At 44.5% G+C, this 15,156-nt stretch overlaps 1 protein-coding gene across 1 annotated transcript; it reads left to right on the top strand.

The window, feature by feature from the left end:
* Positions 1–5,443: 5,443 nt before the first annotated feature.
* On the top strand, positions 5,444–8,795 carry LOC128116328 (olfactory receptor 10AD1-like). Its single transcript, XM_052747504.1, has one exon. It carries the CDS (start codon positions 6,344–6,346, stop codon positions 7,334–7,336), a length of 993 nt encoding a protein of 330 aa, XP_052603464.1. The 5' UTR covers positions 5,444–6,343; the 3' UTR covers positions 7,337–8,795.
* Positions 8,796–15,156: the final 6,361 nt, after the last annotated feature.

Below are 15,156 nucleotides of genomic sequence, written 5' to 3'. Positions count from 1 at the left end.
TCTGGTTAAAAGAATGGAACATCTAATGTGGGTGGAGACTTAACATTCCAGTAGGGCAGATCAGTCATCTGGCTAAGAGTCATTACTTCCTCAGGAAGTGAGACCACTCCTCAGCAAGTTTGGACCACTCCCAGGAAAGTAGATCCCCCTTCCCTGAAGCCAAGCTAAAGAAATGGGAAGAATAATTAGCCCTGTCTAAGAGAAAAAAAACAAAACAAAATAATAACTCTCATCTTAAAGGGAATTAGAAACAATTTTTTCTGGGGCCATTTTGAGTGACTGTGGCCTGAGACACAGATTTAGGTTACCTCAAATTCCATGTTCCAATATGGAAGCAGTTTCATGAAGTTATAGTTTACAGAATAAAGAAGGTCACAAATCGAGGTGTGCTGGCTAGTTTTATGTTAACTTGACACAAACTATAGTCACCAAAGAAGAGAGAGTGTTAATCCCACCACATGAGAATAAGACCCACTACCACAGTTTTTGGGCCAAATTTGAAGCAAGCTCTATTTTATTCAGGTGCACCAGAGAGTCGGCCAGCAACTGCCTCCTAGGTTGGGTTAGAGAGAGAAGTGCTGAGTGTGTTTCTCGGGGCTTTTTTAAGGAGTAATAGTAGTCACAAAGCAGGTTTGCAGAAGCAAGACAATGGAGCAGTTAGGAAGCATGGAAAAATCTCAAAAAATAAACAACAACCAAAAAGTCATCATCATGTGGTCACTGATTAGGGAGTGTCAAGGTGTTCTTAAACATAAGTCAAGGACGTGGGTTGGAGCAGGTCAGGTTCCAGGAAACAGAAATTTAGAAACTCAGTTCTTACAGTAAATGGAAACTTGTTTTTAGCAATACAACAAAATGCCTCCTGCCTTTGACATGGAGTCAAGCAGGTTCCTCAGGAGTCTCAACTGAGGAAATGCCTCCATAAGATCAGGCTATAGGCAAGCTTGTAAGGCATTTTCTTAATTAGTAATGGATGGGGGAGGGCCCAGCCTACTGTGGGTGATGCCATCCCTGGGCTGGTGGTCCTGGGTTCTATAAGAAAGCAGGCTGAGCAAGCCATGAAGAGCAAGCCAATAAGCAGCTCCCCTCCATGGCCTCCGCATCAGCTCCTGCCTCCAGGTTCTTGCTCTGTTTGAGTTCCTGTCCTGGCTTCCTTTGATGATGAAATGTTATATAGAAGCACAAGCCAAACAAACCCTTTCCTCTCCAAGTTGCTTTGGTCATGGTGTTTCCTCACAGCAACAAAGCCAGCTTAAAATGCATTGGTGAATATATCAGAAAGGTGGTTACAGAAAGATGGGGGAAGCTTTTCTATAGGCCTGTCTTAGTTAGGGTTTCTATCACTGTGAAGAGACACCATGGCCATTACAACTCTTATAGAGGAAAACACTTAATTAGAGTGGTTTACTTACAGTTCAGAGGTTTAGTCCATTATCATCATGGTGGGAAGCAAGGCAGCATGCAGGCAGACATGGCGCTGGAGAAGGAGCTCAGATTAGAGAAGGAACTACATTTTGATCCCACAGGCATCAGGAAGTAGTCTGAGACATTGGGCGGCATCTTGAGTGTCTATGAGATCTCAAAGCCCGCCTCCACAGTGACACACTTCCTCCAACAAGACCACACCTACTCCAACAAGGCTGCACACCTTTTAATAGTGCCACTCCCTTTGGGGGCCATTTTCTTTCAAACCACCACAAAGCTCAAGATGCTATCTGATGACATTCTTAGATTTTGGATTGGTGGAAGCTTGTGGTTGTTAACAGATTCCAAAAGGTTTTTATCTATTAGTCACAAGATGTTAGTTCTGATGGAGATGGGCAAGGAATGGTAGTTCCAGGGACTAAAGCTAGACCAACCTAAGTTAGTCTCCGGCCCTGTAACATTTCAGTCTCTCCACAGTACCACAGCTCTAGTCAGGCAGTCCGTCTCTGCAAACACAACTTCTCTCCAGGAGTTTTTATTCACAGCCCTTTAATGAGATACTTTAGGTTTCTTCCCCACAGCCTGCTGCAGTCACTGTGGAGCCACCATGAGGTTTTGTTAGGTCTGCCCATCCTTCCGAGTCACTGGCCAGAGCGGAAGAACGAACGCTTCCTCTGGTACCTTGGGCTTTTTCTTTCTCTGAAGGCCTCCTCCCCACTGCTTACAAATGGCATCATTTCCTCTTTTTCTCTGCATTTCCCTCCTCTGGGCAGATGCCTAGGTTTATAGGCTGCCTGCCTGGGATTTTTCTTTTAAATGCTAATAAATGTGTCCTTGACCTTTCTTCAGAGTCTGTTCTTAAGTTATTTTATTAACAAAACTAAGAACCTCAAGAGGACCCCCTGATTTCCTGGGTAACATGTGGTGACCATGGTAGGACCCCCCCACACACACCAAAATTTCCAGTCATAAGACCTTTGATTTCACAAACATAAACAGTGCTGCAGTGAACACGGAAGGAAAGATGCTTTTCAGCATGCTGATTATGCTAACTCAGTCTCCTCTACACGTGATACTGCCGCATCAGATGACACACGTATGTCAAACTTGTTGGGGAAATGCCGAGTTTGATATAACAGCAGGACTCATATTCCCACCAACAGTGTGCAAGAAGGCTCCTTTTCCTCCACATCCTCGCCAACACTTGTGTTTCATCTTTTTGCTAATAGCTATTCTAACAAGTATGAGTTCATATCTCATACGGCTTTAATTCGCATGTCCCTGATTGTTAGCTGCTGGATATTTTCTCCATGTTCCTATTGGATATTTGTCTATCTTGAGAAAGGTCTATTCAAGTCCTCTGCCCATTTTCAAATCTATTATTATCTTTCTTGCTAAGGAGTTGCTTTAAACATCTAAATTGCTTGAGCATATAACATCGCACATCTTAAACTCATCTATATTTAGTCAAGGAGTCTCAGTGTTTGAGTTGTTCTAAGGCCTGAAGGGTCACCTTTATGGTGAATAAGACCCAATGTCATTTTCTGATTGCTATAAGCCTGCTGCTGAATTTATTCACTCCATCCCCATTTGGGTCCTGATGTCCTTAGGTCATTTCTTCTTTTAACCGAGAAGGCAAAATTGGATCACAGGCCTGTGGGGGAAGCAGCCTAGAGTGTCCTAGCTACTTTTAGCATGAGGCCATTAAGAGCCCCAGGAGAAAGAGCTCATCATGCAGTCACCCCACTCATGAGATCTAGGACATCGGCCCCATAATAGTTGGGAGCCAAATAAATGATTTCCCTAGACTTCTTCTGAAAAGTCTTTCTCAAGAAAGACCTGGTGGTGGGATTAGATGTTCACTCCTGTGGGAATCTCTGCGACCACCAGGGCCAGCAGAGTATCAATCTGTGTGAGACAAGAAAGAAATTTTGTTCAACATGACTCAGTAGCTGGTGTTGGTTCAAACCTTTAGAGTCTCACACTGGGCATTTTATTTTGCTTGTAGATGTTTCTGAGATGGGTCAGAACAGTGGGTCAGTTAAGTCAACTATGACAACACAAGATTTACAAAACATTCTTTCTCTGTTTCTTTCTGCTGGAAACTATGTATGACTTCATTGTCCAAACTAAATTACCCATGACTCTTCAATTGGATTAAATTACCTCATAAAGGTAATAAAATAGAGGCTCAAATGTCATGATATACATAAACTATTTTTTAAATTGTTGATAATTTACCAAGATCAAAGACCCTTTGATCTTTAAATAAGAATCAGTGGAGTTGAGGGTGGTGCTTTTTCTCTGTATAGTCTGCAAGTCACAATTATGATGCTCTTCTTGTCTTGCTTCCAGAAAAATCATAATCATGAACACAAAAATTTTAAAAGGCAAGAAGTTCAAAATATACAATCTGGTGGGGCGGTGGTGGTGCAGGCCTTTAATACCAGCACTTGGGAGGCAGAGGCAGTCAGAACTCTATGAGTTCGAGGCCAACCTGATCTACAAAGAAAGTTCCAAGACAGCCAGGACTGTTACACAGAGAAATTTTGTCTTGAAAAAAAAAAAACCATACACACACACACACATACACACACACACACACACACACACACACACACACATACACACACACACACACACACACACACACACACACACACACACACACAATCTGACAAGCAGGCAGAGAAGAGTGTGCATTACCAAATAGCAATGTGAGGCAGACAGCTCTCCCTGCTCTATAATGTGCTGTACACATGCAGTGTGGTAATATTGCTTAAGAAGACATTTGTCTACAATAGCATTGATGTCAAAGAACTGAAAAGGTCATCAGACACCACTGTCTTCCAGAGTGGCCCCCCAGCTCAGACCCTCCTCCCTGGAGCAGCTCCTCCTCAAACACCATGCCATCTCTGTCACTAGGGACAGCGATTCAGTGACAAAGCCTGAGCGGCAGAGCCACGGGATGAGGTAGGTGTGGTTTGCTTTCCAACATCCAACATATTTCTTCTCAGTGAACTACAGGCAAGCATTTGTCCTTCAGTGGGGCTTAGTGCGTCCTTGAGTTAAATCCCAACTTCTTCTTGGCCAAGTCCAAGAATTCTATGGATTGTAGCTCACTGACGACTGATGTTGCCCAACCATTCACTAGCTTAGTCCCAACACATCTGCTGAGTGCAGGATTGTGGACCCGTACTAAACTGTGTCCTCTACTGTCCCCTTTCCAGACCACCAGAGGTAGTCCTAGGCACCAGAACTTTCCAACGTGAAGATGGTAGGAACAGGCCCAGCAGAGGCCTTGATTGATGAAACCTCACTTAGAGGGAGTCTAGTGCTTCAAGGAGGGGCCACGACAGGGTAGGGAGCCTCCACAAGGCAGGAAGGAGATTCGAGAACTTGAAAGATAAGAGAGCTCAGTTCGACTTAGAGAGCTGAAGGGTAGGTAATCAGTAAAGACGGGGGCAGGGAGAGAAAGGAGTAAGAATTAGTAGGAGTTGGGAACATGAAAGTCGGAGACCACATAGAAGGCAAAATGAGGACCGGGCAGTGGTGCACACGCCTTTAATCCAGCACTCAGGAGGCAGAGGCAGGTGGATCTCTGTGAGTTCAAGGCCAGCCTGGTCTACAGAGCGAGATCCAGGAAAGGTGCAAAGCTACACAGAGAAACCCTGTCGAAAAACAAAAAACAAAACAAACAAACAAAAAAAGGCAAAATGAAAGTGTACCAAAAAGAGACTAGACAAGGAAAGGTAAAGGGAGATGCTGAAGAACATGAGTTCGGCAGGTGTCCAACCGCCATCTGAAACATGTGTTAAGTAGAAAGGAGCTGATACGTATTTTGTTTGTTTGTTTTTGTTTTTTACTTTTTGAGACAGGGTTTCTGTGTAGCCTTAGCTGCCCAGGAACTCACTCTGTAGACCAGGCTGGCCTTGAACTCAGAGATCTGCCTGCCTCTGCCTCCAGAGTGCTGGATTTAAAGGCATGTGCCACCACTGCTCAGCAGGATCTGATACATCTTAATTCCAAACAAGATGAAAGTACTAGAGATTTAATCTGAATATGGTGCTTCCCTAAATGTTAGAGTAATGAGAAAAAGAGGATACGGACTGTGAATACTACCTCTCTAAAGATGTAAGATAAACACTGTGTACTCACAGGGCCAAGGGTGAGCAAAGTCCCCTGCGGGCCCAGTTCTAGAAAGGCTGGCATCTATGAGCCCTGCTCACTCATTCCCCATTCTCAGGGAAGTGGTTGAATTCTTTCTGCGCAATTGTGTGTACCTCTGACTGTAGAGAAAGGGTGCCACCTACTAAGGAAGCTCCTTCTCCAGCCAGGCCCCTTTTCCTTGTGAGAGTAAGGAGAATGAGTCAGGGAAAGCATGGATCACTGGAATGATCGAGAAATGACTGTTAGGCACTGTCATCTGAGTGATTTGACTCCTGTGCTTTAAAACTCCAAGCCTTTCATCCCATAAATTAAGTATGCAAAGACAGAATATAGTGTTCCTCTAGAGAACACTCTCTCGTGTGTTACATACTAATGGCCTTTAACAAACTAATCACTATCACACACTCCGTCCCTCAGGCTCTTAACTTCCCTCATCTGACATGAGCCCCAGGCACAGCTATTTTATTCTTTCTCCTCTGAATACATCCTGGCCATAAGCCATCCTTTGATGTTGAAGGACCTGAACCACATGACCATCTCACAGAGCATCTCAGCGATCCAGACTAAAGGGGAACCACGGCTTCCTCAACTTCTAAAACTAGAATTTATGTAGAGAGCCTCTGGTGACCCTGGCATTTTCTTACCAGAGATTGCTAAGTTCCCAAACTGTCACTGTCACCAGGGAAAGTCTCTTGCTGGGCTTCTGGGTCCAGGGGAACATCTCACCTTCCACACAACTGTGTCCTTTATGCTTTTTCTGCCCCCCTCCTCAAACAGGCCCCAGACAGCCGACCTGAGGAACAGCAGCACAGTGACCGAGTTCATCCTCGTGGGCTTTGAGCAGAGCTCCCCTTCCACCCGAGCTTTGCTCTTCAGCCTCTTCCTGGCTCTCTACAGCCTCGCCATGGCCATGAACGGCCTCATCATCTTCATCACCTGGACTGACCCCAGGCTCAACAGCCCCATGTACTTCTTCCTCGGACACCTGTCTTTCCTGGACATCTGCTTCATCACCACCACCATCCCACAGATGTTGATCCATCTGGTGACCAAGGACCACACGGTCTCCTTTGCCTCCTGTATGACCCAGATGTACTTGGTCTTCCTAGTGGGTGTGGCCGAGTGCATCCTCTTGGCTTTCATGGCCTATGACCGTTATGTTGCAATCTGCCACCCACTGAACTATGCCCAGATCATGAGCCAGCAGGTGTGTGTCAGGCTGGTGTGTTCTTCCTGGATCTTTGGGATGGTCAACGGCATCTTTCTTGAGTATATGTCATTCCGGAATCCCTTCTGCAAAGACAACCACATAGAAAACTTCTTCTGTGAGGCCCCCATAGTGATTGCCCTCTCCTGTGGGGACCCTCAGTTCAGCATGAAGTTGATCTTTCTTGATGCCATCGTGGTGCTGCTCAGCCCCATGGTGCTCATTGTCACCTCCTATGCCCGCATCCTGACCTCCATCCTCAGCAGAGCATCCTCCTCAGGCAGAGGGAAGACCTTCTCCACTTGTGCCTCTCACCTGACTGTGGTCATCTTCTTCTACACCTCAGCCATGTTCTCTTACATGAATCCCCGCAGCACCCATGGGCCTGACAAAGACAAGCCTTTCTCCCTCCTCTACACCATCATCACGCCCATGTGCAACCCCATCATCTACAGCTTCCGCAACAAGGAAATGAAGGGGGCCATGGGGAGGGCCCTTGGGAGAGGCAACCTGGCCCAGGCAGAGTCTGTCTAGGAGGAAGATACATAGTTCCCTCCACTGGAGAGTGGAGACGTAACCCCTTTCCTGGGCCTCATCATCTCTGCCAGACTCCAGGAATAAGATTCACAGCCACCTTAGCACTAGACTCAAGATGAAATTTCTTTTGTGTCCATATATGATATCTCTAGATGCCTTTCAACACAGATGGATCTTCTCTGACTTCCCTTAGTTCAGGGAAGGGAGCATCTCTGCGACCTGCATGGGCAGCAGAGAGACAAGCTGGGGGTCGGGGGACAAGAAGGCAGTTCAGCACTATGTGTATCAGTGATCAATGTCGGTTCAAACGTCCAGAGTCTGACCCCAAGTTCTTTATTAGGCATATTTAAACACAGCACAATCTGGTGAAAACTATTCTTGTGGTGAATAACTGAATCCTGCATACACGACAAAACATACCTAGATCTCTGAGGAACAAAGCTAAATACAGATCAGACGTGACAACATCAAACTCTTGGTAAAGCACATGTGACACTTTTCATAAGGATAGATTCTATAGATTGACTGAGAAAAACGAGTTTTCTAGCAGCGTCTGGAGGACGGTCCCGTGCCTGAAAGTCCCTGGCCACACAGATTGCACAAAGGTCACCAGGCTGGAGAGCAAGTTCATTCCAGCCTTCTGGGCGGAAAACAAGTTTTGCGTTCCTTCCCTTGAAGGAACAACCCCGTGTGCTTAACATCCCAGGTTCCGCTAGTGCATGTCTGCGAGCACAAAGACCTCTGTGCCCCCTGTGCCTTGGTGACACACTTTCATTCTTGGAGGCAGATGTACAATGCAAAGAAACTTATTTTATAAATTAAGAAGAGACAGACATGGTTCTCAAGGAAAAGCAACTGAAGAAGATAATCAGATCATGTTTGGGGGGCAGTAGTGTGTGTGTGTGTGTGTGTGTGTGTGTGTGTGTGTGTGTTTGCATGTTACTTATGTGTGCAGGTGCAAATGTGTGTGCACAGATAGAATTAGAATATTCTGACATATGCTCATACGTATTTATAAATGTTTTAAACTTTTTTTCTTTGTTTGAGGCAGGGTCTTCAAGTCTTGATCCTCTTAGCCCAGTCTCTCAAGTAATGGAATTACTTGAATGCACTGCCATACTTGGTTCCACCTGGCGATGCCATCGTCAGTCTGGATATACACTGCATAATTTATCATAGTGTTTGAAGAATCCTCCTTGTCTTCTGTATTTTCCATAATCCACTCACAGCTGGTGAGTCTGCCCCATTCTTTCCCTCGCTTTCCCCAGCCTCTATCATTTTATCTATGGGCTGGATCGGTGGCTTGCAACCATTGACAATTTGGTGATGTTGGAAAGAGTTGCTGCTGGCACCTACAGAGCATAAGAACAGGCGCTAAACATCCTAACATAGTAAGGACAGCTTCCACACTGAAACTGAATGTCCTAAGAGCTCAACGGTGAACGAAAAACTAAGGCAGAAAAGTGTTTGAGAAAGATATATCAGTGTCAACCTGTGGCCTCTGCACAGCCACATAGGAAAGCACAAACAGATGCCCACGTGGACATGCACACACACACACACACACACACACACACACACACACACACACACACCTCTAAGTTTTTACTATAAAGATCCAGATACATGCTCTCAAGATAAATACAACCAAACTACTACAAAAATAAAATTCCAATTTCTGATATCACTATGGCTTATATCTTGAAGCCCTATGTGTTAAAAGGCATGATCCAAAATAATGCCATTGAAAGGTGACAGAACCCTTAAGGAACAGGCCATAGTGAGAGGTCTTCAGATCACTGGGGCAGCCACTTGAATATGACTGGGAACTTGGTCCCCTCCTGGCTCACGTTTTTGTTGTTATTGTTGTTTATTTTATTAAGGCCTAATATTTCTCCCTTCCATTTCTTCCCTCAAAAACCTCCCATACATCCTTCCCCATGCTCCTTCAAATTCATGGCCTCTTTTTTTCATCAAATGATTATTGCTTGCATATATGTATTTGTATATATATAATATATACAGACATGTATACATACATGTACATAATGTATATTATATATATATATATACGTACATACCTGAATATAGCCTATTGCATCCATATATTACTTGCATATATGTTTGCAGGCTGACCTTTTGAAACTAGACGATCAAATGGTGTCCTCTTCCCTGGGGAGGACCACTTCTGGTCCCAGCTTTCCTCAGTTGCCTATAAATCTTTGTGTTGCGTTGAGGCCCCATGGGATTTTTTCCATCCACTTCGGCATGTTCGTTAGCATCATCCTTGTTTGGGCATGTTTGGGCGGTCGTGTTGGTGAGATTTTACAAGTGTAGTTTCTGGTGTTGTTAGAAGACACAACCTCTGGGGCTGGAGAGAAGGCTCAGAGGTTAAGAGCACTGGCTGTTCTTCAAGAGGTCCTGAGTTCAATTCCCAGCAATCACATGGTGGCTCACAACCATCTGTAATGAGATCTAGTGCCCTCTTCTGGCCTGAAGGCATACATGCAGGCAGAACACTGTATACATAATAAATAAATAAATCTAAAAAAAAGAAGACACAACCTCTCATAAGAGTCCCTGATCCTCTGGCTCTTACTGTGAGACCAAAATGAGCCATCTTAGAAATAAGACCAAAATGCTTTCACCCTAAAATTAAGGCCTAATATTTCTCCTTTTGGGAATAGGCCATTAGTTACTGAAACCAGTCAGTTCAGATTCCAGAAACCAGGAAGTGTAAAGTACAGAGTCACAATATAGTCATGAGGTAATGCCTGCCAGACTATGGAATGGCTGTCCCTGGTTTCCAGGGTAACTGACCACAGAAATGCCCCCACCTGAGGGCAGCCAATGAGAAATGGTGGCAGCCAACCACTCCCTTAGAAGTAATTTCTAGAAGTCCCTAGAAGCGAGCCAATCAGAATTGTACCTGTACTAGCACCCCTAAATGATGCAACCTTGTGATTTTTCCCTTTAAAAGCTGAGCTTGCAGACAGGTGGGCACTTCCTCCAGCCTCCACTGCGTTGGATGTATTGGACAAAGTCCCTGCCTAGGCTTGTATTGCTTTTGGATATCCAGAATTAAACCTTGCTTTTGCATTCCGGCATGCTCGTCTTTGGTGGTTTCTCTGGGGGTCACGATCTGGGCACATTACAATCTTTATGCCCCATCATCTGCAATGTCTCCTGAGCCTTATGAATGGGAGAGTTCTGTGGATGTACCCACTAGGACAGGGCACCACAACTCTGCCTATTGATTGGTTGTGGTTTTGTGTACTGGTCCCCATCTATTGTAAGGAGACGTTCCCTTGATGAGAGGTGGAGACTACACTTGTCTATGGATATAAGGATGAATGTACAGATTGCTGGGAGGGATTATGGTGGTTTGGTAACTTAGTGGTTGTAGGTTCTCCCCCATTAGCCATGAATCCACCAGCACTGAGTAGTAGGCCAGGTTTCCAGTACCAGGCATGGTCTCCCTCTTGTTGAGTGGGTCTTAAGTCCAATTAGAGAGCTGCTGGTTACCAGAGGGTATGTGTGCCACTGCTGTGCCCTGAGGGGTTATGGAGCCATGCTGGTTGTTGATGTGGTTCATAGGTGTCTGAGCTGAGTAGGACTGTTTGTTGCCTCCCTCCTTCGGAAGCTTGCATGGCACCTCTGATATCATGAGAGCTAGTCCTCAGGGAGGGGCATTCAGGCCAGCTCCAGCTCAGGGACCTCTGGGCTCTATTTCTCAAGTGCATGGTGACCCCACCAAACATTTTCTCATATCACCATGCCATGCTCAAACCAACAGTAATCAAAAGCTGAGCACCCACACTGTGTAGGACCAGAAGTGCTCTAATCAGGTGATTAAGCATAGATGGAAGGTCTCTCCACCCCAATCTACTGAAGCCTGCTGAGTCAGCTGCCCTTTCAATTCTGTACAACCCCCCAAAACTTAGTAATTCCCTTGGTTCTCAGTGGCTCCTCTACTCCCGAAAACCTTGACCTGCTATAAAATTGAAGTTTATGACACTTGTGTTCTGACTCGGTCTAAGTGTGGAGAAATTCTTCCACCTTTCATCAGTCTGCTACCATTATCTCCCAGTGGGTCTCACTAAATCGAATATACTGGGACATTTAGGTAAAATAACCATCTGTGCATAGTAAGGGATGAAAGCCAGGCAAAGACCTTTGGAGTTTGAGATGTCCGATGTTCCTTCACATGAATATTCAAAAGCTCTTGAAGGAAGTCAGCGATTCAAGCCCTTTAAAGGAACCTTGGTCTGCGAATTCTTTCCCTGAAAGGTCAACTCATTGATATGCTAAAACGTTCATTCTGTTCACCTGCAATCTCTGCAGTACTGTCTTGACAGAATTTCACCCAAGCGTGATATTTACACCAACTGTGCCCAGTGACATCGAATAAAGTACATTAATATTTAGTTTGTCCAAGATTATAATGTTAAGATATCAGATTTTGTGGTTTATCTATTTAATGTAATATTTTAGTAAGAAATAATTATATTCGAACAAGAGTAGTCTAAACAGTTATATTAGAACAAGAGTAGTCTAAAACGTGACATAATTCCAGGACCCCTGAGGGTGAAAAACATTAACCACACATGTTATGTAAATTAAGCTTCTATATTTTCCCATTTATTTCGATTTTAACTCTTGTCCTTTTTGATGAGATTTATTCCTATATCCTGTATATTTTGGATACTATTTAATTATTATCGGCGATGGCTATTCTTGGTTGTCAACTTGACTATATCTGGAATGAACTACAATCTAGAAATGGAGGGCACACTTGTGATCTGGATCTTTTTTTTTTTTTTTTTTTTTTTGGTTTTTCGAGACAGGGTTTCTCTGTGTAGCTTTGCGTCTTTCCTGGAACTCACTCTGTAGCCCAGGCTGGCCTCGAACTCACAGAAATCTGCCCGGCTCTGCCTCCCAGTGCTGGGATTAAAGGCATGTGCCACTTGGCTGATCTGGATCTTGAAGCAGGAAGACCACAAACCTTTAATCTAGATCTTGAGGTGGGAAGGCACACCCTTAACCTGGGCCACACCTTCTGCTGGAAGCCTGTGTAAGGACAGTGGAAGCAGGAAGTGATTGTCCTTCCCCTGCTTGCCCTCAGAACATCCATTCCTTAGTCAGGGTTGGAGCCTACTTCTTCCAGATTCCAACTGAGACACACAGCCTTGTGAGACTGAGCAACTACTAGGTTCTTGGACTTTCCATCACAACTAGCCATTGTTGGACTGCAGCCTGTAAGTCATTCCAATAAATTCATCTTATATATATATAAGTTCTGTGACTCTAGAAAACCCTGACAAATACACTATCTTATGTCATGCATATATTGAATTAGAAAAACATTGAATTAGTTGACAACTCCCTTGTAGCATGAATCTTCAAAGGTCTTATTAATAAAAACAAACCTGAAGCCAGGTATTGGGGTGAACGCTGGAAGATCAGAGAAACAGAACAAGCCACAGCCACCTCACCTTGCCAATTCCTCAGCTGATCCTGTTTCTTCAGACTGGAAGCCTCTGAGTCCTCATCCAAAATGGATCTCAGCTGAACTGTGCTGCTCAAAAAACTTAACCAGCTCTAGTTCCTGGTCCTCATGCCTTAAATACCCTTCGCTTTCTGCCATCACCTCCTGGGATTAAAGGCGTGTGTCATTGTGCCTGGCTGTTTCCAGTGTGGCTTTTAACTCACAGAGATCCAGACAGATCTCTGCCTTTGGAATGCTAGGATTAAAGGTGTGTATGCCACCATTTTCGGGCCTCTATGTCTTACCTAGTGGCTGTTCTGTTCTCTGACCCCAGATAAGTTTATTAGGGTGCACAATATTTTGGGAAACACAATATCACCACACTCCCTGGCAGTAGAGAGTAGAATAGTGGTTACCAGAGCCTAGAGAGGGAAAAATGAGCAGAGGTGGATCCATGTGCACAAAGTTGTAACTAGACAGGAGAAATAAATTCTGGGGTTCTATTGAACAGTAGGGTAGATATGGCTAACAATAATGCATTTATGCTCCAAAATTGTTAGAAGTTTGTGAATGCTCTAACCATAAAAAAATTACACACACACACACACACACACACAGAGTGATATGCAATTAGCCTGATTTGATCAAATCACCTCATAGTTAGCTTTAACTGTCAACACATCCAGAATTACCTGGGAAGAAAATCTTAATGAGGAATTATTTAAATCAGGTTGTGTTGTGGAATATTTGTTTACATTGTGTGAAGATGTGTCAGTGTGATTGGCTTAATAAAGAGCTGAATGGCCAGTTGCTAGGTAGGAGAGAATAGCCGGGACTTCTGGGGGGAGACAACTCTGGAAAGAAGAGAGGCATGGAGACACCAGTGAGATGTGGACCAAATCGGACATACAGAACAGAGGAGAGGTAACTGAGCCACGTGACAGAACGTAGACTAATAAAAACAGGTTAATTTAAGTTACAAGAGCTAGTTGTGAACAAGCCTAAGCTAAGGCCAAGCATTCGTAATTAATAATAAGTCTCCCTGTCATTATTTGGGGCTGGCAGCTGAAAAGAAAGTTCGCCTACAAGGTTGGTCTGTAGGTATATCTGTAAGGGATTGTCTCAGTTGTTAACTGAACAGCCCAGGTGGGCAATACCGTTCTGTGGTTTGGGGCACTAGACTATGTAAGAGTAAGAAGGCTGACTGAGTACCAAGCAAGTAGGCAGCGAGGATGCTTTCATTTCTCTTGGCTCTTGACTGTGGGTGTGATCTGGCCAGCTGCTCAAATTCCTTAATTTCTCCTCAGTTTCTTTCCAGAAATGACAACCTGTGACCTGAAACTGTAAGCCAAATAAATCCTTTCCTCCCGTGAGTTGCTTTTGGCCAGGCTGTTTTCTCACAGAGGCAGAAAAGAAACTAGGAGCATACCCAAAAAACACTTACAATTTTAATCCGAAGAAAAATAATTAAATGCCATCTTAAGGATTACATTATCGAGGTCTCTTGTGCCGTGTCTTAATTATTTTTCTATTGCTGATGAAACACCTTGACCAAAGCAACATATAAATGAAAACATTTAATTGGGCTTGCAGTTTCAAAAGACTAGAGTTCATGCTGGTGGGGCAGACACTGTGGGAGAAAAAGCTGAGAGCTCACCCCTTGATCTTCAAGGAGCAGGCAGAGAGAGCTAACTAAAAATGTCACTCTTGGGGGCTGGAGAGATGGCTCAGAGGTTAAGAGCACTGACTGCTCTTTCAGAGGTCCTGAGTTCAATTCCCAGCAACCACATGGTGGCTCACAACCACCTGTAATGAGATCTGGTCCCCTCTTCTGGCCTGCAGTCACATATGCTGTATACATAATAAATAAGTAAATCTTTTTTTAAAAAAAAAGTCACTCTTCCTTTATTTCATCCAACAAAGCCACACCTCCTTCTAATCATCCCCAAGCAGCCATTAGAAGACCAAGTATTCAAATATATGATCCTATGGGGTCATTCTCATTCAAACCATGACATGCTGTATGACATTTGGGGGCACATGTGAGCAAACTTGATCCTTACCCCCTCTAGAGCACCAATGACAGACTCAGCTATAGGGACATGGGTGAACCAAAGGCAGTGACATCACAGTGAAGCCCCCTCCAGTGTGGATGATGCCTCGTGAAAACTGTATCCCCGAGCTCTCTGTGTAGCCTGCAGTCAGCTCCACCAAGGACACCCACCTCCCACCTCACCGCCTCCCCATAGCAAAAGTGTACTGTCTTTCAAACCTTGGGGAGGAGCCTGGCCAATCACGTCACTTCCTATATTGCTCGAACCTTACAACC

This window comes from Peromyscus californicus, unplaced genomic scaffold (assembly GCF_007827085.1).
Source record: "Peromyscus californicus insignis strain IS unplaced genomic scaffold, ASM782708v3 Scaffold_20__1_contigs__length_68692818, whole genome shotgun sequence".
In the NCBI taxonomy this organism is placed as follows: domain Eukaryota; kingdom Metazoa; phylum Chordata; class Mammalia; order Rodentia; family Cricetidae; genus Peromyscus; species Peromyscus californicus.
Note: the sequence above shows the minus strand (reverse complement) of the source record. Positions and strands in the feature narration are given on the sequence as shown.